Raw genomic sequence first — 24,900 nt, forward strand, 5'->3', positions numbered from 1 at the left:
TCTGATGGGGCTGCTTGAATAGAATGACCGGGGTTTGATTTTAGGTTTCTAGGTCACGGTTTCACCTTGACAACAGTTCTTTCATTTCCAGTAGTAACATTTGCTAGGATCCCTAAGGTGCTTTCATTTTTGTAAGTAGTGGAAGGGGAAAAAAAGTAGAGGAGGGGAAAAAAAAGATAAATCTTAATTCACATGCTGCAGGACTATCTCTGTGTCTCCAGCACAAAACTTCAAATCCAATCCAAGAACTGGCCGTGTATTAGAAGTCTGCAGATTTAAACCTTGTCCACCATGATCAAACTGGATTTATGGAGCATCATAACTCTCCAGACACCATCCAGCAGCTTATTAATTTAATAGACTCCTGTCCGTTCCCTGATGTTCCTGCCCTGACAGTCTCTCAAGATAAGGCGAAAGCCTTTTGACAGGACAGAGAGCATATATATTTTCTTCTGTTTTCTCGTGGATGGGGTTGTAGACAACTTGAAATGTGTGGCTCAGCAAATTTGGGGTTTCCTCCCCCCTCCTCTTTTTGCTTTGCCAGAAGGATTACAGAGGCAAGTCTCCGGAGAGTTCCGAGGGTCAGGGGAACCTGTGTGTTTCCCCTCTGGACTTATTTAGCATTTTGTTTTGCAAAGCAATGGTTTGATTTAAAGGCATACATGAGGTCAGAGTTTTACCATGAAAACAAAGAGCATTAAAATTTAATGCCTAATATAAATTAAGAGGTGTTAGGGAGAAGAGGAAAACAGCAATAAATGCCTTCATTAAACAGAGTACAGCAACATTTTTCTTTCTTTCTTCCCTTCCTCCTATCATACTATATTTGGGGGCCAGGGGTGTCACAAAAAAGACAGCACTCAAGCTGCTAGATTAAAAGACAAAACAGGAAGAACTTTTCAGCATCCTTATGATTCTCTCAAGCCCTACAACTGTGTTTTTCATGAGCTAATACAAATACTGCAACGTTAATGGTTTCCATCCCAAACAATGTTATTTTGGTTGCATTCAAGTCCAGTACTCATAGTCACTCATTTCATAAATATCATCTCATTGTCTTTGAGTTGGAAATGACTCATAGCTGACCCTCTACTGGCTTCTAAGGCTGTAAAACACACACCAGGAGATAATACATCTTTCTCCCTTGGAACAGCTAGTGAATTGAAGCCATCATACAGGTGTAGCTTTTGGGTAAACAGCAGAAATCCCTATACACACTACAGCACCCCTAGACACACACTACAGCATCCCTATACACACTAGTCCACGAGAACTCCCTTCAGTAGTCACTAGGTCATGATTTTATGAATTCAGCTGTACCCACCGATTGCCTGGATGTCGTGACAAATGTCCATTTGGATTTAGTAGGTTTGGACGGGAAGGAGAGTTGGGGTTTCTTGACAAGCTGATGCAAGCTTGCTCATGGGCAGACCTCATTTTAAGTAACAAGACACACAAGCCAAATTTCGAAAAAGAATAATATAAATTCAGTTTGGACAACTTGTTCCTTAGGATCAAATCAAAGTAAAACACAATTTCAGTGCGTCAGTCACAAAAAGTCAACGGATTCCTCATGTGGCACACAACTGGCTCTCAACTAGTATTTCAAACAATTGAGCAATAAGCAAGCCATGATTCTAGATACACTCCTTGTGATCAAGTTGGAACCAATGCAGAGCTGAACTTCCAACTGACACTCTTCCTCTTGTAGAACCACTGGTGGATCACAGTCACTTAGTCATTATCAGTGCACCTCGCTATGGACTGTGCCCCGAAACCCCCAGTTTCCAATTTCCATGTAACAGCCAGCTTAAAAAAATATTCTATTAGTTTGCACATAATCAATCACATACATCATATTTTGTAGATGGACTTTGAGTTTTATATTTTGATATATGTTGTGTCTCATCTATGTAACCTGTGTTTTCTACACTCATATGCATTATATTTTAAATAATTAATTCTCATTGCTCCATGCCTATTATTCCTCTGTCTTTTCAAGTGTCCACTAAACATTTCCCATTCCTTCACCTGCCCTCCACCCACCAAGCTCTGCTATCCCAGCTCTTTTTCCCCTTCCCATTTTGCTGTGTCCTCTTTCCTCCCTTTTCAACATTAAAACATACCTTGTTCAATTATCCTCCTAAATTCACAATAGTGGTTTTATGCAGTATTTATCCTTATGTGACTGAGATATTTCACTCAACACAATGCTCTCCAGACTCTCACATGTTATATATAATATTTATGAAGTTGTTCCTTATTGTTGCATAGGGTGGATGTACCACAATTTCTCTATCCATTCACTTGTTTTGGCTATTAAGAATAATACTGCTATGAAAATATATTAAGAATAATACGGCTATGAAAATATGAAAGCATATTAAATAATACTGCTATGAAAAATCAGTTCAGATTTTCATAGTATATATTCCTACCAGTGGCCAGTGAATAGCTGGGTCATACAGTAATTTTATATTCTGCTTTTTGAGGAAGTATCAAACTGCCCTCCAAAAGTGGTTATACCATTTTTTTCATCCCTCCAACAATGTGTAAGAATTCTTATTTCTCCATATCCTCTCCAGCATTTATTGTTTGTTGTGTTGTTAAAAATGTTACTGATGCAAAACAGTGAGGTGGTATTTCATTCTTGTTTGGGTTGCATCTCTCTGGTTGCTTGTAATTTTGAACATATCCTTATATGTTTCTTGGCTATCTAAATGACCTCCTTTGTGAAAAGTCTTTTGCCCATTTTGTGATTGGGTTATCAATCTTTTATTTTTTTTTTTTTTGGTGGTTGTTGCTGTGGTGTACCATAGAGTTGGAACTGACCAATAGCTGACCCTCCAGAGGGTTTTCAGAGGCAATTAATCTCGCGGGAGGAGACTGCCCATCCTTCTTCCACAGAGCAGCTGGTGGATTCAGACCACCTGCCTTCGTGACTGCAGCACCACTTCTTGCCAATAGGCCACCTTAGTTATGAGACCCTTTCTCTAAAAGGTCACTGCCAAGTGTTTTTTCCACATTTGGGGGCTTTATTGTCACCCTTTTGGATAAAGTCTTTGATTAATGCAGGAACTGGATTTTAAGAAAATCTCATTTTTCTGTATTTTCTGTTCATGTTTGGCAGTTTTTGCTATGCTTGCAAGTCAATTTATGCCATAGGTCAGGGCTTCTGAATTTGTTCCTATTTTTGTCTCTTACGATTATTATGGTTTGGAGTTTTACTCTTAGGTCTCTTACCCACTTTGACTTGGTTTTCGTGTACGGTGTGAGATATGGATCATAAGCCAATTTTCTGCATGTAGATGTCCAGTTTAGATCACCACTTGATAAAAAGGCCGTCATTTCCCAATTGAATGGGTTTTGTTCCCTGGTTAAAAGGTTGATCATGGGTTGATTGTTGGATTTTTTATTTTATTTCATTGATTAGTATGTCTATCATTGTACCAATGCTGCTCTGTTTTGATTACTACAACTGTGTAGTAGGTTTTGAGCTCAGGAAGTGAGATGCTTCCAACATAACCTATGTTTTTTCAGATGAGCTCTGCCTACTCTTGGTCTATTTTCTTTCCACATTAAAGTGGAAAATGCCTTTTCTATCTACTCAAAGAATGAATTTGGTATCTGTACTGGGAATGCATTGAACCTACAGATTGCTTTTCGTAAGACTGTCATTTTCACAATGTCCAATCATCCTATCCATGAACAAAGAATATTTTTCCATTTAGTTAGATCTCATTGTTTCTTGTAGGAATGTTCTGTAGTTTTCTTTATAAACTTTCTTGGGTCTCTAGTTAGGTTTATTCCTAAATATTTCATCTTAAGGGTGGCCATTATAAGTGCTATTGCTTTTGAAGTTTCCTTTCCTATGCTTTCTTTGTTGCCATGGAGAAATCCAACTGATTTGTGTAGATGGATCTTATATCCTGCCCCTCTACTAAATTGGTCCACTAGGTCTAACACTTTTTTTGTTGAGTCTTTGGGGATTTCTGTGTACGCTGTCATGTCATCTGCATGTAGTGAAAAATCACCTCTGTCCCTCTGTCTGTATGTGTAATGATGATTCCCTTACTTTTTCTCAAGATAGTTAGCTGATGTAGTTGTTAGTGTTGTTCTCTGGGCTCTGAATCATAGGATCCTGATACACAACAGCCTATTGTTCCAGTTACTCTATCTACTCCTCTCATTGAGGATTTTTCTCTCCTTTGCTGTCTCTCAACTTTACCAAGATGGCAGTTAATGAAAAAAACCCTTATTTAAAGTCACTGATAAAGATAAATACTTTTTCTATTCTCTTATGGTCCGTGTTATCTCTTTAATTCATCTCAGTGATAGATGTTTGTCATCTTTACCTCTAATTAAAAAGAAAAACTAATTATGAGGCAAGAATTCCTAGGGTAAACTGTTGTTTGGCCTAAACGTCCTTCAGACATATGATCGAGCTGTTTTAAATTTGACGGTGAGGACTGGATACAAAACACAAGCACACCAGTTTTCCCTGAGTCAGTTCTGACACATTCTGACCTGTGTGTTTAATAGCAAAACTGCACTCCATAGACTTAATAGTTGGTCTGTGGGAAAAAGACTACCAAGTCTTTCCTCAAACGCATCTATCTCTGAATGGACTTTACTTTCAATCTTTCAGTTACAATCTATTGTTATCATTACAGTTGACTCACAGCAACCCTATGTACAACAGCTCTGAATCCTGCTCTATCTTGAGCCAACATTATTGTTTCTGACACCCCCACCTCTATTACCCCAGTCACTGAGTCAATCCACCTCATACAGGGTCCTCCTCTCTTGTGCTGTCTTTTCACACTCCCAAACATGATGTCCCTTTTCTAAGGAATAGTCCCTCCTGGAAACATTCCCAAACTTGGTTTTACCCTCTTTAGGGTGAACCTGTTTGTTCTACCAGTCCATGGTTGTAGTCAATACTCTTCTCCAGAAACACAGCTCACAGGCATAATTTCTCCTGTCATCCCTAGTCGTTGTCCAGTTTTTTGATGCATAGTATGTAATTGTGAAGACCATGACCTGACCAGGCACACCTTGGTCTCCAAACTGACATTGTTGCTCTTCAGTACTCTGGAGATGTCCCTGATACCAGACTTTCCCAGTGCAAGTTGTCTTTTAATTTCCTGGCTGCCGGTACCAAGAGTGTTGATTGTGGAGCGATGCAAACTGAATCTCTTCATCATCTATCGTGATGCTGCCAATAAACCCAGAGGTGAGAATCTTTGTTTTCTTGATGTTGAGCTTCAATCCATATTAAAGGCTGCAGTCCTTAACCTTCTGCATCTGAGCATGCTATTTTGCAACACCAAAGAACTCCAAAACACTACATTTTAAATTATAAACCTATATACTCAAAACAAAGAAAGATATCGGAAATACTGCTTATGATTTTATTTACAGAACAAAACCAGCTCTGATATGAAGAGATTTCAAATTATTATTTATTTTAGGCAAACTGATACTGTTAGATGCATACAATTTATGTATAAGTAATTCGTATTTATTATGTAGAATTTCTCTTTACTGTAATGCTCTTTCATTGAAACACTAAATTGCTTATTATGAACACTGACAATTATTCTGAAAAAGTTAAGTTTTGACAATAAACCATTCACACTATTCAACATTTATTGAAAGACTGTAAAAAGCAAAGGGAGCTGGAGAGCAGATATTCTTGAAAATCTTTACTGACAACAGAGACCAGACAGTGAAGATAAATACTGAAGATTTCTGAAGGCAGGACTGGCTTAAAGTAATTTATTCTCATTGAATTTCAATGGGTGGTAGATAGAACTACATAAACAGATAGATAGAGAGATCTTATCTACTCATACTTGAATGTATGTATTTCTAAGCCATTCCCTTGGTTGGGACAGCCTTGCTGGCAACACCTTGATATACTATCTTGGTTGACCCCACTGTTGTCTGACAGTCTTCAAAGACCTCAGACAGACTAATGAGAATATATCTTCTCCGAAGTACTACTGTATGTCATGGCATATAAGGTGACCTTTTAAGTTTAAAAATAGTCTTCAAAAATGAGGTTGACTTATACACCAAGAGTGAAATGAAAAGCTTCCAATTTCAAGTCTCAGAGCAAAGACCTGAGGGCTGGCCCACTTTCCCCAGCAAAGAGCTGAGAACAACAGACCCAGTTTCTGTTTGACAGGAGAAGGTAAAGCATATCCAGAAAGAACAGCCCAATAATAGCAAACCAATGCTTGGCGTGGTTGCTATACAGAGATGTCAGACAGAACTTTATGATCTGACAATATCTTTTGCATGCATGTAGGTATTCATTTTTTAAAAAAATCCTTTTATACACTGTTAAGTTGACTGATAACACAGAATGTTGTAAAGAAATATTTTTTTTTTGTTCCAGATTTGGAAGCATTTTAAAAAGTCTTGTTAAGAGATGGCACACTACTCTAGATACAAGGAGAATGATGTATTAAGCTTTTACACAGTATCTATTCTAGTAATTTCTGAAAATGAATCAAGTAAAAATAGAATTTACAATGTTGAATGGTACATCATGTTGTTGTTAGATGCCACCAAGGGCTATGACTCATACCAAGCCTATGAGCCTTATTTATTTGGCTCTAACCTCACAATTTCTACAATAATCAAGCCTGTTGTTACAGTCACCGTGTCAATCCACCTCACTGAGGGTTGTCCTCTCTTTCACTGACGCTCCACCTTTCCCAGCATGGCACTTTTCCCAAAGACTGTTCCGTTCTGATAACATGCACAAAGTATATAAGATGATGTTTCAACATCCTTGCATCTAAGAGCACCTTCGATGCAATTCTTTCAAAACAGACTTGATCTAAGCTGTAGAATTTTCAATTGCTTCATGTACATCTCAAAACTGGGTGATGAATAAGAAAGATCAAAGAAAAATCCATGCCTTTAAACTGCAGTATAGTTTATACAGGGCTGGGGTTCCCCCCCCCCAATAGTTTTGTTCACCTAGCAGTCCATGGTATATTCAGTACTATTCTCCAGTACCATAGCTCAAAGGTGTCATTTCTCCTTCTATCACCCCTAGTCATTGTCCAGCTTTTTGATGCATGGCAAGTTATTGTGAAGACTATGACCTGGATCAGGCACACTTTAGTCTCCAAATTGACATCCTTGCTCCTCAGTACTCTGGAGAGGTCCCTGACAGCAGATTTTCCCAATGTATCTTTTGACTTCCTGGCTACAGCCACCAAAAGTGTTAGTGTGGAACCAAGCAAACTGAATATGTTAAACTCAATCTCTTCACCGTCTATCATGATGCTGCCAATTGCCCAAGGGGTGAGAATCTTTGTTTTCTTGATGCTGAGCTTCAATCCCTACTGAATGCTGTCATCCTTGACCTTCTACTGTAAATGCTTACGGTTCTCCTTGGTTCTTTCTGCAAGCAGAGTTGTGTCATCTGCAGAACAGAGGATGTTGATGAGTCTTCCTCCAATCCTGAGGTCACATTCTCCAGGAAGATCTATTTGTTCTGCTTATAGATTGAAAAGGTATGGAAATAAGATGCATCGTCATTGCACACCTTTCCTATTTTTGAATCATACAATGTCTGCTTGCTCTGTTTTGACGACTGTTTCCTTGTCCAAGTAAAGGTTTCACACAAGCACAATCAAGTGTTCTGGGATTCCTATTCTTCTCAAAGTCAGCCACAGTCAAATGTGTTTGCCTAATCACTGAAACACAGATAGACATTCCTCTGGTATTCTTTGCTTTCAACTTTAGATCCATCTAACATTAGGTATAATATCCCTAGTACCATCACCTCTCCTAAACCCAGACTGTATGTACTTCAGGCAGTTGTCTGTTCATACTCTTATCAAATCACCTTTTTTTGGATAGGAATAAACCTGGACCACTTCCTGTTAGTTGGCCAGGCAGTTGTCCTCCAGATTTCTTGGTTCAACCTGGTGAGCACACCCAGGACAGCATCTGCTTGTTGAAATATGTCATTTGGTATGCTATCAATTCCTGGGGCCTTGCTTTTTGCCAATCCCTTCAGAACAGCTTGAACTTCATCCTTCATCACCTCTTGATCATACATTGTGTCATGAAATTGTTCTGTGCCAGCCAATTTTTCTATTTTCTTTTACAGTCAGTCTGAGTACTCTTTCGATCTCTCTTAATGGATCATTCAACGTTCTGCCCACAGAAACCTTAAGTATTGTGACTTGCAGCTTGAATTTGTTCTTCAGTTCCTTCAGCTTAAGAAATGCTGAGAGCACCCTTTTTGGTTTTTCAACTCCAGCTTCTTGCACATTTCATTATAATATTTTGCTTTATCTTCCTGTGCTACCCTCTGAAATCTGCTCAGCTTCTTAACTTTTTTAATTCTTACATTTGCTTTGGCTTCTCTATGTTCTAGTGCAATATTCAATCTCTTCTGTTATCCAACGTGGTCCTTCTTCCTCCTCTGTCTTTCTAAGGATCGCCTGCATTATTCCTGGATGACATTCTTGATCTCCTCCCACAGCTCACCGGGTCTTCGTTCATTAGTGTTCAAGGCTTCAAACTTGTTCCGGAGATATTTTGGAATTCAGATGGGATTTGACTCAAGGTCAAATATTGATTCCTGATTTGATTTAACCTTCTTTAGCTTTAGTTTGAACTTGCACATGACTAGTTGATGGTCTTTTCCAAAATCAGAATCGGGTCTAGTTTTCAAAACTGATGAGCTTCTCAAGCAAATCTATCCACAGATGTAATCGATCTGATTCCTGGCACATCATCAGGTGAAATCCATACGTACAGTCTGCATTTATGTTTCTTATACAAGGTATCTGCAATGACTAAATCGCAGATTGTACAGAATTCTGTAATATTATCTCCAGCCTCCTTTCTGTCACCAAGGCCATGTTTTCTGACTGCTAGTTTTTCTTCTCTGTTCCCAAATTTTGCATTCTATAGTCACCCATTATTATCAATGTGTCTTGGCTGCAGGCATGATCAATTTCTGATTCTAAAAATTGGGGAAATAAACTATTTCCTCCTCTTTGGCTCTGGCTGTTGGTACATATATTTGAATGATATTGGTATTCATTGGACTTCCTTGTGTGTGCATGCTTATTATCTGTCATTCAAAACATGATGCTTCAGATGGATCTAGAAATGACATTTTAACTATGGAAATGGCCCCTTTTTCCCTCACCATTTCAACTCTGACATAGTTGGCATAGTTTCATCTCATATGGTTGTCTGAATACAAACTGGGTTTAGAAAAGGCTGAGGCACTAGAGATATTATCGCCAATGTCAGATGGATCTTGGCTGAAAGCAAAAAGTACTTGAGGAATCTCTATCTGTCCTTCACTGACTATGCAAAAGCATTTGTGTATATCACAACAAATTGTGGAATTCAAGAACATCTGATTGTGCTCCTATGAAACCTATTCTTGGACCAGGGGACAGTTATCAGAACAGAGCAAGGAAACACTGTGTGAACAAAAATTAGAAAGGTGATGTGTCAAGAGCATGTCCTGTCTCCATACTTTTTCAATCTATATGAGGATCAGATCATCCAGGAGGCTGGACTTTATGAGGAGGAGTATGGCATCAGGATTGGAGAAAGACTCATCAATAACCGGTGTTATGCAGATTATACAATCGTGCTTGCCAAAACTGAGGGCCTGAAATGTTTGCTGCAGATTGGTCAAGGACCATAGTCTTCAATATGGATTGATGCTTAACATCAAGAAGAAAAAGATTCTCAGCAATGGGCCAAGCGGATGCACCATGATAGATGAAGAGATTGAGATTGCTAACAATTTCACCTTGCTCAGTTCCACATCAACACTCTTAGCATCAACAGTCAGGAAATCAGTAGACAAATTGCATTGGGGAAGTCTGCTGACTGAGACCTTTCCAAAGTGCTAAAGAGCAATGATGTCAGTCTAGAGATTAAAGTGCACCTGATCCAGGTCACAGTCTTCATACTTGCTATGCATCAGAGAGCTGGATAATGAATAAGGATAACAGAAGAAGAAGAGTATAGAACATACCATGGACCACAAGAAGAACAAATAGGTCTTTACTAGAGTGGGTGAAACTATAATTCTCCTTAGAGGCAAGGATTTTGAAGCTTCTCCATCTCATCTATTTTGGGTACATGGTCAATAGGGACGATCCTTGGAGATGGACATCATGCTTGGAAGAGTAGAGGGACAGCACAGGAGAGAAAGACTGTGGATGAGATTGATTGATATGGCCACTGTGGCAATGGGATTAAGTGTATGAGAGTTAGTGAAACTGGCTTGGGATAGGACAGGGTTCAGAGCTATTGTACAAAGGGTCACTATGAGTCATGGGTGACTTGATGGAACATAACAACAGACAATAACACACGACAGGAGAAAACAAGGAAAGTGGAAAACCAAGGACTTGAAGAGAAACAGGACAAAGAGAGTCACATAAATTTATGTCTCAGAATTATAGGAAAGATCAGAATAAAGACGTATTTTCCTAGGTAACTTCTCGGATATTCTTAAAAACAGAATGGGTTGAAACTAAGGGTTTTCTTACTGAAGTACAGCAAGTAACATACAATGTTACAAGCCTACCTTTTCCCTCTATATGAAAGAGAACACCTCTTTCTATTAGTTCAAGAAACAGAATTTTAGTTTCTAGAGAATTAGCATATAGATATATTAGATCCAGAATGAAGATTCAGCCCTAGGTTATGCCAGATTCACCTAAAATCAGATCGCGGGAGTATCTCTGTTCTTAATAACGATGTATGTCTCCACCACACCACGAAACACTTACGCTTTACAGAAAGGTCCTAAGATTGGGCTATAAGATTCCTGTGTCTCAGGCAGGAGACTGAAGGTCCCTGTAGAGGCTAACCAATGCTGAAAGAAAAACAACCAGAATCTGGGGCCCTCTTTACCATCAGCATCCTGGCTGATTTATGATTACCTCACACAAAATCCGCCAATTCAAAAAATATGTACAGTCATGCTGCTCTGGCATTCATTGAGTCCTATCTTTTCTGTCCCATCCCGTGTACATGTGTGCATGTCTCTCTCTCTCTCTCTCTCTCTCTGTGTGTAAGAGAGAGAGAGAATACCCCATATGCTAATATGCTCGATTTATTAAAGGAAAGTTTTAACATATAAACAAGATAGGAACCAAAACCGGTAAAAACAGAGAAAAATGATGTAAAGGATACAGTTGCCTAAAAACCCTCCAACTCACAATTCATGTCTTCAGATCTATGGGAAAGCATGTCCATCCAAGAAGATGTGCAGGAAAGAAACAGGCAGAGAACAAGAGAGAACTTGAGTAAATGATTGATAGGACTGTTAAAAGTACCCGGCATCAGAGATAAATGGATAAAATTGGGAGGTATCTCCCAGAGCCAGATAAAGTGAAGGAGATGACTGTGAACATGTTAAGTGCTTCAAGAGTGAGTTTTCACAATGAACATACAATGAGCCCTCAACATGGCCCTGAAACATTTTTGGAGCCATGCTTCTCACTGCTCTCATCTGTAATTTCCATGCTCTAAATTGAATGCTCAAACTCTCATGCACACACCAAAAACATCACAGCCTGTGCCTTGGAGACATACAATTTCAACTGCCTCCAGTGCTGGCCCATCACTTTGCCAACTCGCACAAATGAAAAATTTTCAATCTGCATCCAAATTCCAAATCCTCTTTGGAAATTCCTTATAGCTTGCAAGACTGAAGTTACTTATTAAGGCCACATTCATCACTTAAGTTCTTTCCATAAACTCTTAAGTCAAAGATTAGTAGAGTGTTTTATATTTGTTTATAGCTTTCATGACACCTGGGACATATCATATGCAAAACATGTTTTCACTGGTCTTAAATTAGTTGAGAAATTATCCTACAAGATAGCAACGTGTCGTGCTGTCAAATCAGAATCTACTAGTTCCTGAACTTTGAGAGGATTTTTAGAGGTTATAAATCAGAAGGAGACTGGCCCATCTTTCTCCCACAGAGTAGCTGGTAGATTCAAACCTGGTGCCTTTGTGTTGCCAGCACCGTAATAACAGTCTGATGTTTAAGAAATACTTAAAAAATCTACATTAATGTCTGAGGAAAATAAAGATTTCTGTTTTTTTAGTTTGTTTTGTGTAAAAACAGGAGCAAGAATATAAGTAAGACAGATGTGATGTTCATTTGCAAATATTTTATCTTAAATCTTATAAGAAACATAATCAAAATGAAGGAAATTATAAAAATAGTATTTTTTAAATCTCTTCAAATTTGATTACTCTTACAAAAACATGCTGTTTGAAAGTTTCAAAGCTGGTTCTCCTCAATATGCTTTCCTGCACATACACTGTTTAATGGCCTAATCTATAGGCAACTATGCTGTTATCTCAAAGGCTCCCTTTTTAGTGGTTTGAATCTACCAGCAGCCTGTCTCAAGCAAATGGCAATCTATTACTGTGCAATTTACAGCCTTTGAAAAATCTGCTAGAGGATCAAGCATGATTCTGTTACAACTTAACAGCAACCACTTTGCATTTTTTTAAATAGCAATTCGAAAATTTTGAAGGTGTGCTTCAATATGCTTTCCTGGGCTTCTAATTTTTTATATACTTATCATCATATTAGACACAAACTGTTTTCCACCTAGAAGTATATAATACAATTTCTTCAAGCATGCTTCTTTGTGGGGGATGGGGGGGAATACTTTTCACAGTATCTTATAGTGAAAAAAATATTTAGCCTCACAAGTTGTCCCTCATGTTAGTTGACAAATGTACTTTTGGGGGCAGCTTTCAAGATTAACATCTCCTTGAATGACAAGCTAACATCCTGGAGTGATTGTGAGTCACCTCTCAAAAGACCCTGCTCTTCAGTTTCCATTTTTATACATATAAAACCGATAAAATTCTTAGTTCTTATCATTGCCAATATTCTAACTGGGTTTTAACCCTTAACATACAGAAATTTCATTCATGTATAGATATAGGGTAGTTTAAGATCTTCCCCCTCAAAATACGATTGCATATCTAAGATAGAAGTAATCACGGTATTATCATGCATGGTTACTTAACAACATTTCATTAAGGAAACTCATTGCAATGTTGATATGAGCATAAATGTATTTTTTTACCTCTTATTGCACACATTAATAATAACAAAGGATATAAACTGGTCTGTACATCCAGAGGTAGGTGGAAATAATATCTGTAAATCACAAACATAGTTTTGCAAATGGGAAATGCATAGTAAGAAATGAAGATGGCAGTAAGCCCAGTGTTTGCCCAACTTCCTATCACACTACAGTTTGCAGCAGGCATCTTTACATAACTAATATAGCCGATGGTGGGGGTCACTCTTCACGACCTTAAGAACCTCTAAAAAGAGACAATTTTAATCAAAACAATGGTTTTCTAAAACAGTAATATTTGTAATCCTAGAATCGCAATGTTTCTATTCCTAGAAGCAGCAAAATCAATCGCTCACTCCTCAAGACACAACCCTCCTTCGTATTTTAGAACATAACTGGAAAGGGCCTCCAATGAAACATGTTGGCATTTCAGCATCGCGTTATCCTGTGGTGCTCTGCAATCAATTACTGTTATACCACCATCATTAATAATTTTCTTAATGAAAATGATTCTGTTGATCTCCGTTGTATTTTAATTATCAGAGTTAAGCATAATTACACTGCAGCTCTGAGCTGGCATGTGGACTCCTTTAGGGCGCAATTTTGTTTTAACATACTGATAATGTAATTTTACATTGTGTCAGTTTGTTTGGTTATTATCCAGTTGTACAATTCCACTGTATTCCTGATAACAGATAATAACCTTAGTACCTCCTATATCCTGAAGTCATTTAAAAAGCAATATTGGAATTCCATGACTAGCTAACTTAATCGCCTTATGATTTTATAATTCCTGCTGCTAAATATTTGGTGCAGTCACCCGCCCTGTTTTAACAATACTATAATACTAGATGACAGTTAACATTTCCTCTGAATTACAGACTAGTTAAATAAAGCTCATTATATTAGTACAGTATTTTTTCTCTTTACATATTTTTATTTTCTTTAGAAATTCCAATATTTTAGGTAAAGTCAAGGAAACATTAATTTACAGAGAGGTTTAAAATATGCTGCCACAGTAAAACTATAATACAAGCTATATACAGTACACCTTCAATCCTTCTATTTCAAGGCGGAACACTGCCCAGGGTTGTTTCAAGAGACCTTTTCATGAAAGATCTCTATGTTGGTGTTGGGTGTTTTTTTTGGTGGGTAAGCAATGTTATATAAAAAAAAATGCAAATAACTGAATGGAAAGACAACTGGCTTTGTAAACTTCCATTCAAATCACACATACATTACACAGAGACAATTCTTCCAAAATAAAATAAAATATTAATAAAGTATATGGAAACTCTCTCCACACATTCTTTCAGAATATAATTGGGCTAGGTATGGCCTAGTGGTAAGAAGCAGTGCTGCCGACCTAATGGCTGGTGGTTTGAGTCCACCAGCTGCTCCTTGGGAGAGAGATGGGTAATCTCCTCCCGTGTGATTTACAGTCTCCGAAAACCCACTGGAAGGTCCGCTATGAGTCACTTTTTACTGGACGGCAATGAACATGAGGGAGATCACTGTATTTTACTAACAACAGTGTGTGGATTTTTAATACTCAAAGCACAGGATGATAAACTGGCTTTATGATAAATGATGGTTTTGAGAATTAACAATCTTTTATCAAAGCGATTTTCTATCTATTACATGACCAATAAGAGATCTGGATCTTGAAAAAGGATCGACAGAAAGGATTCTCCCAAGCAGGGATATTTTAGAATGTGTCATTATTTCAGCAGCTCTGAAAGTAGGGCCTTCTCCATAGTTATCAATTGACAAAGGGTTAAATGAAATATTTGCACAGTTAAACGTGTGCTGCAAACAGACAAAATCAGAACTTTGAAGATGTTTACAATATGATTTGGAGATTAGTGTGTGGTCTTCTCCATTATTTTAAATCACTGTGGTATTAGATGCAATAGAGAAATTAGCATAAAATATTGCTGCCACTGCTGTTTTAATTCTTGCATATCTTATCTTGAAAATCAAACCACTGAATGAATTTTTTTCTTTACTGATAAACATGTATGCAAATTTGCAAAGAAGAGTAATAACCTGTAACCTCTGCCTAGTTAAAGGAGTCTTCAAAACTCCAATGACTGTTTAATTAGGATTTGAAGTCAACACACTTAGACTTGAATCCCAACTCCTTTGTAAAAGCTGCATCCTTGAAATAAATAACTAGGCCACTGAAACCTCACTTTTCTCATCTGGTAAATGAGAACAGACACACTTACACCACAGGTTTTATGTAATGGTAAGTAAGAAAATATATGTAAAGTTTCAGAACAGTGTCACAGAATAAATGCTCAATTTCTGAATTAATTTCTGAAATAGTACATATTAAAGACTCTGTGTACATACAGGAAGCCCTGGTGGCCTAGTGGCAAAAAACTGTGTTACAATACTGAAGGCACACAGTTTTGAGGCCATAAACTGCTCTGCAGGAGAAGGATGGGTAATCTCCTCCCATGTGAGTAAGTGCCTCTGAAAACCCACTGGAGGGTCAGCTACGGGTCGGTTCTGACTCTATCTATGATACCCAACAATAACAAAAGAAATGACTCTTATTACTAGAAAGCTTATCATCATTATTTATAATTTATAACAGTATATATGAACTTCCATTAAAATAAAACTATAATGTGTGCCAGATTAAAAAATAAGAAATCCCAGGATGCTATCATAGGACATCTTATGTTGAGATCTAGTGGCTTAGTTGAAAGGAGCTGCACTGCCAACCTAAAAGTTGTTGCTTTTGTTATGTGCTCTCGAGTCGCCTGCAACTCATAGTGACCCTATGTACAACAGCCCTAAACCCTGCTTTATGCTGCGCCAATCTCACTGCCTCCAACTCACCCACCCCCATTACCCCACTCACTGAATCAATCCAACTCAGAGAGGGTCTTCCTTATCCTGTGCTGTCCCTCCACCATCACAAGCATGACATCTCTCTCCAAGGCCTGGTCCCTCCTTGCAACATGTCCAAAGTAGTCAGATAAAGCTTCAGAATCCTTGCCTCCAAGGAGCTTCCTGGCTTCATTCTCTCTAAGATGAATCTGTTTGTCCTCTTAGCTGTCCATGATATAGTCAATACTATTCTCTAATGCCACAGCTCAAAGGCATCAATTCTCCTTCTATCATCCCTAGTCACTGTCCAGATCTCTGATGCATAGAAAGTCATTGTAAAGATCATGGTCTGTATCAAGCGCACCTTAGTCTCTAGAATGACATCTATGCTCTTCAGTTCTTTGGAGAGGTCTCTGACAGCAGACTTTCCCATCGCAATACATCTTTTAATTTCCTAGCTGCTGGTGCCAAGAGAGTTGATTGTGGAGCCAAGCAAACTAAAGCTGTTAACAATCTCAATCTCCTCACCATCTATCATGATGCTGCCAATTGGCCCAGTGGTAAGAATTCTTGTTTTCTTGATATAGGTTCAAATCTACTGGCTGCTTTATTGGGAAAAGATGGGCAATCTCTTCCCATGAAATTTACTGCCTCTGAAAATCCCCTGGGAGGTCAGTCAGCTATGAAATCGGTTCCGACTCAATGGCATACAACAACAGCAGCAGCAGCAGCAGCATGATGTCATCAAAGAAGACTCTGTGACAATGCTCTCAAGAGATTCACAGTGAATGAATAACTTTAATGGAATACTTAGCTACAAGTGTGATGTCAAATGACTACAACTTCCTGTATATAATCATATGACACCTACATAGCTTTATTCCTTCTAAAGCTGTACCACAGCAGATCACAGGGGTAAAGTGGACCAAGAACAAAATAATGAGCAGTGGTGTTATTAGAACAGAAGCAGTTACAGGTATGCAGGCTTCTTCATGAGTATCTTGTGAGGCTGCATTCCTATTCTGTTTTTAGAGCTGTGAATATCAAGCTATCAAGAGGGTAAGTGATTTGTCCCAGGTTATGGAAGATGCCTACTTTATTACAATGACATTGGACTTCATATACAGATATCACTCATCACACAGAGAACCTGCCTAAGGTTAATGTGAGCACAAGGGTTAGTTAGTATTTTGTTCACAGTGATTGCCCCAATGTGCTCAAGTGTGTGAGGATGTGAAAGAGAGAGAAGATGGCATAGGATAGGGGAGGTTTCAGATTCACTGTTGCAGTCGACCGTATATAACAACAGTAATATCACCTTTGCTCATAATATCACATATATTGTATCCCAGCAATAATCCAGCTGTTTACTTTTGGTTGACAATGCTTATTCTTTTGATCTGGTGAACTAATGGATGTGACGAATGTGAAAGAACAACTTTATACAAAAAGGTTTCATTTAGCCTAGATGTGAAGTGACTCATGCAGCCAAAACCACACTAAAGACGCTTACGTTTCCATTTTGAATACTCAACAAACATTAAAATCAAAGTACCACTATTTCTTTTTTCCATCTGAAAAAAAATCACCAACTTTGCAATCACTCAGAAGTAGAGAACACAAAATACAGAGAACAGAAGGGGATGGCCAATGGTCACTAGGTGCTAGTAGATTTTAGGTGTAGCTGACCCAGCCTTGGGTCCACACACCTTCAGAAGAGAGATGCCTTTAGCTTCAGCCTAGTGCATGTTAGTATTTTCCCACTGGAGTGAAGCAAATTAGACTTATCTGGAGTCTGTTGAAAATAATGGCAAAACCAGACGATCCAACAAGACTGGTCCACTGATGTCTGGACAAGCTAATCACTTTCTGGAATGACCAGGGATAGTTGAGGAGGCGGGGGAGGGGGGAAAGTCCATCAGGGTATAATATTAATGTCAAATACTAAGCTTTTCTTTCTAAGACAGGACAACAGCAGTCCATCACACAGCATTAAGTGACAGAGTATCATTTGTAATAATGATCTGAGGGACACACTGGAAATGAAAACTTGCTAGTCTCATTTAATGTTGCCACTAGCTCAAATTTAATAACATTGTATTTTTTTCCTGTGTGGTGGTGGTACACTGGTTGAACACTTGGGTGCTAATTGAAGGGTCTGTGGTTTGAATCCAAATGAAATCAATCAATCAATCGCTGGCATACATTTGTGGCAGTCTACTTGTATTAAGTTCTAGAATCTCGGAATTTATATAGGGCAGTTCTTCTCTGTCTTGCTGGGTCAGTATGAGTCAGAATTGACTGGATATCCATGGAGTGTTCTTGTTTCTCTTGATTGTTGCTGTTGTTGTTAGGTGCTACTGAATTGACTTAAGACTCATAGAAACTCTAGGAACAACACATTGAAACACTGCCATATCCCGTGCCCTCCTCAAAATCTCCACCATACTCAATCCCACTGTTTCAGTTACTGAGTCAACCAATCTTTTAAATGGTACTGGTTAAGAAAATAAAAGGCCTATAAGAAAATGTTCTTGTTATGTGCCATCTAGTCACTTGTGACTCATAGCGATTGTATGTACAACAGCTCTGAACACTGCTCTATTCTGTGCCAACCTTATTGCCTCTGACATATCTACTACCACTACTCCAGTCATTAAATCAATCCACCTCATCGAGGGTCTTCCTCTCTTGTGCTGTCCCTCCATCTTCCAAGAATGATGTCCCTCTCCAAGGACTGATCCCTCCTTGCAACGTGCCCAAAGTACGTCAGATGAAGCTTCAGAATCCTTGCCTCCAAGTAGCAGCCTGGTCTTACCCTCTTTAGAATGAATCTGTTTGTTCTCCTAGCAGTCTATGATATATTCAATACTATTCTCCAGCACCAATAGTCAAAGGCATTATTTCTTTTATCATCCCTACTCATTGTCTAGCTTTCTGAAGCACAGCAAGTAATTGAAAGGTATTTTTAAAAAATCTCAAAGTCAATGCATTTTTTAAAGAATATCTATCCATTTTGTTTCCACAAAATGGTCCTAGAAAAATCTGTTGTATTATTTAAATTGGTTTTCATTGAATCACTTTGCTTTATAAAATCAATTACAATCATGCAATGACCTTTTTTTTTACATAGTCTTATTTAAAAAAATACACATTTTACAGTCCTTTTTTAAAATTATTCTCTCTCCACTGCCAGTGAATCTATTCGATTCATATTGGTCTTCCATCAAGTTTTTGAGGATGTAAATATTTACAGACAGAGCCAATCCATCTTCCTCCTACAGATCAACTGAGATGGTTTGGAAATTTAACTTTCTGGTTAGCAACCTAATGTGTTAGAAACTATTTACCAGAGCTGTTTGCGTTGCTGTTTACCATAGAGTTGAAACTGACTCAGAGTTGGTCCTTCAGTGAATTTTCAGAGGCAGTAACTCACAGAAGCACTGCTCATCTTTCTTCGACAAAGCAACTGGTGGATTAAAATTGTGTGCCTTTGGAATGGCAGTACAGCTCCTTACCACTTTGGATAACAAGATCTTGTAATAATGAATTTGCCACAGAATTCACAAGTAGCTAAATTTAAGCTTCTTGTTGTTGTCGTTATGTGCCGTCGAATCGCTTGCCACTCACAGTGACCCTATGTACAACAGCCCCAAACTCTGCTCTGTCCTGTGCCAATCGCACTGTCTCCGACACTCCCATCCCAATTATCCCAGTCACTGAATCAATCCACCTCATAGAGGGCCTTCCCCTCCTGCACTGTCCCTCCACCCTCCCAAGCATGATGTCCCTCTCCAAGGACCGGTCTCTCCTCACAACATGTCCAAAGTATGTTAGACAGAGCCTCAGAATCCTTGCCTCAAAGGAGCCACCCAGTTTAACCCTTTCCAGGACAAATCTGTTTGTTTTCCTAGCAGTCCATGGTATTCTCAATACTCTTCTCCAGCACCACAGCTCAAAGGCATCAATTCGCCTTCTATCTTCCTTAGTCATTATCTAACTCTCTGATGTATAACAAGTGATTGTGAAGACCATGGCCTGTATCAAACACACCGTAGTCTCCAGGGAGACACCATTGTTCTTCAGTACTCTGGAGAGGTCCCTAACAGCAACTTTTCCATGGCAATGTGCCTTTTAATTTCCTGACTGCTGGTGCCAAGACTCTTGACTGTGGAGCCAAGCAAACTAAATCTGTGTACAATCTCAATCTCTTCACCATCCATCCTGATGCTGCCAATTGGTCCAGTGGTGAGAATCTTTGTCTTCTTGACATTGAACCTCAATCCATATTGGAGGCTACAGTCCTTGACACTCTGCAGCAGGTGCTTCAGGTCCTCTTCAGTTTCAGCAAGCAGGGTTGTCATCTGCATAACGCAGATTGTTGATAGATTGTCCACCAATCTTGATCCCACATTTCTCCTCATAGAGCCCAACCTCCTGGATAATCTCTTCTGCATATAGGTTGAAAAGGTATGAAGATAGGATGCATCCCTGGCGTACGCCCTTCCCAATTTTGAACCATGCAGTGTTCCCTTGCTCTGTTCTGATGACTGCCTCCTGGTCAAAGTATAGGTTTTACATTAGCACGATGAAGTGTTCTGGGATTCCCATTGTTCTCAGAGTCAGCCACAGTTTGTTATGATCCACACAGTCAAATGCCTTTGCATAGTCAATGAAATTTAAGCTTAGAAAACAAAAAAGAAATACAATTGTAGCACTGAGAATTAGGTTTTTTTTTTCCCAGTGAGAACTTCTCTGATACCAAAAAGAATCTGAGGCATCCAGGGCATGGAGATTGACTGAACATGCAACTGTTCTTACCTTCTTAGTGGCTCATGAGAAGGTTAAATCCTCTCTAGTCCCAAGGATGACTGCAGGGCTGGGAGCTCAGGTGGCCTAGTGGCAAAACCTACACTGCAAATCCCAAAGGCATATGGTTCAAATCTGTCAGCTTCTCCTCCCATGCATTTTAAGCCACTGAAAACCCACTAGATGGTCAGCTATGGGTCAGTTCTGACTTGATGGCACACACCAACAACAATAACAATCAATCAATCAATCAATCAGCTGGTTCAAGGACTGGTCCATGGTCCAACCATGACCCAGAACAACCCTCCTTTGACTGGAGTTGCTGTGTGCTGACAGGAAAATCTGGAGCCTTCCACCACTAGAGGAGAGACTGTCCGAGACTAGTATCTACACGGGAATAAAAAGAGCCCAAAGATCAAGACATTTGGAGCAATAGTTTAAGCCTTGGAATGATAGAGTTTCTGATTTTCAAAATCTTCCTGTTCCCTCTTATATGAGCCTATGTTTCTTCCCACTGTCAACACACACATGTACCTACTGACATTAAAAAAAAATTACTACAAAAACTAATTTCAGTTCTGTTTTTTAATCTGCAAACAAGATATCTTAAACCAATAAATAACACACATATAATAAAGTGTCAATATATCAAATGTTCAATCAATATTTGTCCAATGTACATTGTACAGCCTTCTATCTATGAAACCATTTTAGTGCAGAGAAGCTTGCCTAACCTGCAGCCCATAACGGTAGAGATCTGAGCTCTTGTGTGGTCTTAGGTAGAACTCTTCCCAATACCACATTTTCCACTACTATGATTAGATGCTTAGAATATCTTAGTATCTATTAAACATTAGATATATGCTTTAGGTAGAGCAATCTTACCTCTCCACTGACAACCTGCGTACACAGTCCTACCAGGAGAGTAGTCCCAAGCAACATTCATAATATATATGTGTGTGTGTGTATATATATGTATATATATAGCGATTGTTTACCAGAGTTGGAATGGACTCATAGGTGACCCTAAGGAGGCAGAAATTCACAGGGGAGGGGACCGTTCTGTCTCCTGCACAGCAGGTAGATTTGAAATCCATGCCTTTTGACTGGCAGCAAAACTTCTTATCTCTAAGCCAAGACACCAGAGCTTCAACTAGATATGTAATCATTTCTACTGACCCAGTTTTGACTCACAGTGACCTTCCATTGGGTTTTTGAGGCTATAAATCTTGATAAGAGCAGACTGCCCCTCTTTCTTTCCTGGAGTCATTTGTAGATTCAAACCAATGGACACACAATCTTTTGTTTAGCAACACATTGCTATAGACAAAACTACCAGATATCTATATCTCTTGATGGATCTATTCATAGAGCTCTTTTGGCTTCATGATAAGGAGGTGTGCTGCCAACTCAAAGTTATGTGGTTCAACTACACCAGCTGCTGCATGAGAGAGAGATGGACAATCTCCTGCTGGGTTAGTTACATCCTCTGAAAACTCACTAGTAGATCTGCTATGAGAGGACTCAATGGTACATCTATCTATACAGCAATCTATCCATAGCTACATCTGAAAATATAAATATACACACACATGCAAATCAGGTAGGGGGTGTGTGTGCATTTGTGTCTGTGTAAATATACACAGATAGAAACTCATATTCATTGTTACGGAGTCAGAACCACTCCTATCTGACCCTCCATTGGGTTTCTCAGGATGTAAATAGCACAGAAGGAGATTGTACACCTTTCTCCCATGGAACCATTGGTGGAGTGAACAGTCAGAAGCCAGCAGCTCAATTCTCCAGACTATACCACCAGAATCCCCTATTGTTCATATACGTGTATGACTGTTCATTAGTAGTATACATTGGAGCACAGCATTTGTTTCAATGCATGTTTTAGAAATTATTTAGTGTCTATAAACTATGTCAAATTACAGATGACCAAGAAAAGTAGGATATAGCCAACTATAAAAAAACCAGCAAAAATAATATTCAAGTAACTGTAGTTTACTTGAACGATGAATCTATTAAAAAAAAACCAACAACCCCATATTCAAGTAAATGCAGTTTACAAACTGTGGAATTATGTTCTTATTCCCCCACCCTTTCCCTTTAATTACAACCACCAACTTTTCTAAAAGATGACAGCTGGTTGAAAGTAAACCAATATACCAAAAAGGGGTTGAGTTAGACATTATTATTAAGCAACTGATAAAAACCAGAATTTTCAATGGATTTTGAGCATGAGAGGAAAATGCCTATTCCTTTGGCTCCTCTACATTAGGACTGAAATAACATGCAACAAAAATCTGCCCCAAATGACTGGTCCTACCTGGTGCGACGATTGCATGTCTCTGCCTTTTAAGCATAGTCACTGGTAATCCGACAGACTAGTCTTTCTATTTTGAGTGATCACATTGGTGCGTCCTGGGAAAATGTCACTTCTTGTCAACAGTGCCCACCAGCGTACCACAGGTATTTCAGGACAGAAAATGAGTAGGTATGAACCCAGCAATTATAGAGGGGAAAGGAGTATAATCAGATCCTGGTGTGCAGACTGGGTTTTTTTTTTAGCTTGCAAATTCCCTCTTTCCACTGTTTCAACTTTCAAAGGCTTATGGTAGTTTAAAGGCAATCCTCTTATAAGTGTACAAATTGTAATGATTATAAGAAGAAGTTGTAATTGTTTCTAGCAAGTTTTTAAGAGTCTTTGATGTTATGATTAGTGTTTTATATGTTAATATAGTGATAGGGGTGCTTATTTGCTGGTTCCCTTGTACGCTTTTATGGTGTCTAGGTTCAATGTGCAAATAAATCTTTGATCTCAGTAGGTCTATTTGGTTAAAAAAGAAAGCTAAAAGAAATTAAACATGAGAAGCCCAAGGTTTTGCAATATTTACGAAGTAGTGGGATTAGGGATTTCACCGTCAGAGTACAGAGCTAGAGTCCATAAATTGCACACAGAGAACAGTGTCCAGAACTACACTACACATAAGACGGGTCCTGCATTATGGCAGAGCTGGTCCCATGACATACCAATGCAGAGCTAAGGTTCTTTTGTAGCCAGGGCATAGCTACATGACACAGTCTAGGCTGATGTCACACTGAGCAAATCAAAGGCAGTGCTCTGCAAGCCAGCGGCTTCCTCTTTCCCTCTGCCTTCTGCCCTTCAGAAATCACCATGGGGAAGAATTCTCAGTCTTCGCAATGGCTTCATTTTCAACCCTCCTCTCACCATGCGTGATTTCAAGAAATCGGCTGGAACGCAGTGCCTCCTGGAGCATGCACCTTGACACGAATGGCTAAATTTCAAAAGGAATTTACTTTTTGATAGAGAATGCCCAGGAGAGGAATCTAGGATTTCATCAAACCAGGCCTATGAGTGAAACTCACAGCCAGGGAAGGGTACAAGGCAGGCCACTCAAATTCAGGGTTAGATAAACGTACATGGCATTTCATAATTAACGTGGTTTCCTTGGATGCCGTGCAGAAGAAAATAACAGAAAAGCAGCCGACCTTCCTGAAAATGTAGGGAAAAGAGACTCACAGGAGAAAGAGGAAGAAAGAGAATCAAATTTCACTGTGTCCTCCCACTGCAGTTCATTTGCTGTTCTGCAAGGTTCAGATTTCAATACTTCCAAAGACAGAGGGAAATGATCTTGTGTTTACCTTTGCTGTACACAATGCAGTTGTTTTTGTTGTCTTCCACTCCTTGCCAAGTCACATCCAGAAGCCACTTGGGACCAGCCGTCAGCACCATTGGGACCTGAGTCTTTGTCTTCTGTAGAAAGAATGATAACAAACAGATGCCATTTGCTTTCGTTGATTAAAAACTTGAATAATAACTGTACTAATCATTTTATTTTTACAAACAACTAAATCTCCCCGACCATAATCCAGGCCCTTATTCCCCTGCCTCCTGATATCTTTTTAAGACGACAGAAGCTGTAAAGCTTTGCTGCTTTCACTAATCTGAATGGTAGAATTATTATCAAGGATTTTTTCCCCCTAAATGATACTGGATCAGATCTCCAAGATTAGACCAATCTCTTGCGGCTCTGAATTATAAAGAGAATGCAGATGACTTTCATTGCAAAGAGGAGAGGGTTTA

General features: G+C 38.9%; 1 protein-coding gene across 1 annotated transcript in view; it reads right to left on the minus strand.

Moving 5' to 3' along the window:
- The window catches only part of ZFPM2 (zinc finger protein, FOG family member 2), a 608,205-nt gene that overhangs the window by 185,615 nt on the left and 397,690 nt on the right, over positions 1–24,900 (minus strand). Inside the window, exon 5 of the mRNA XM_006897144.1 lies at positions 24,459–24,570. Within this exon, the coding sequence (XP_006897206.1) occupies positions 24,459–24,570 (112 nt within the window). The remainder of the gene's footprint in view (positions 1–24,458; positions 24,571–24,900) is intronic.

The sequence above is a fragment of the Elephantulus edwardii genome, unplaced genomic scaffold, assembly GCF_000299155.1.
Source record: "Elephantulus edwardii isolate Elephantulus edwardi_28Jun2011 unplaced genomic scaffold, EleEdw1.0 scaffold00202, whole genome shotgun sequence".
Taxonomy (NCBI): Eukaryota; Metazoa; Chordata; class Mammalia; order Macroscelidea; family Macroscelididae; genus Elephantulus; species Elephantulus edwardii.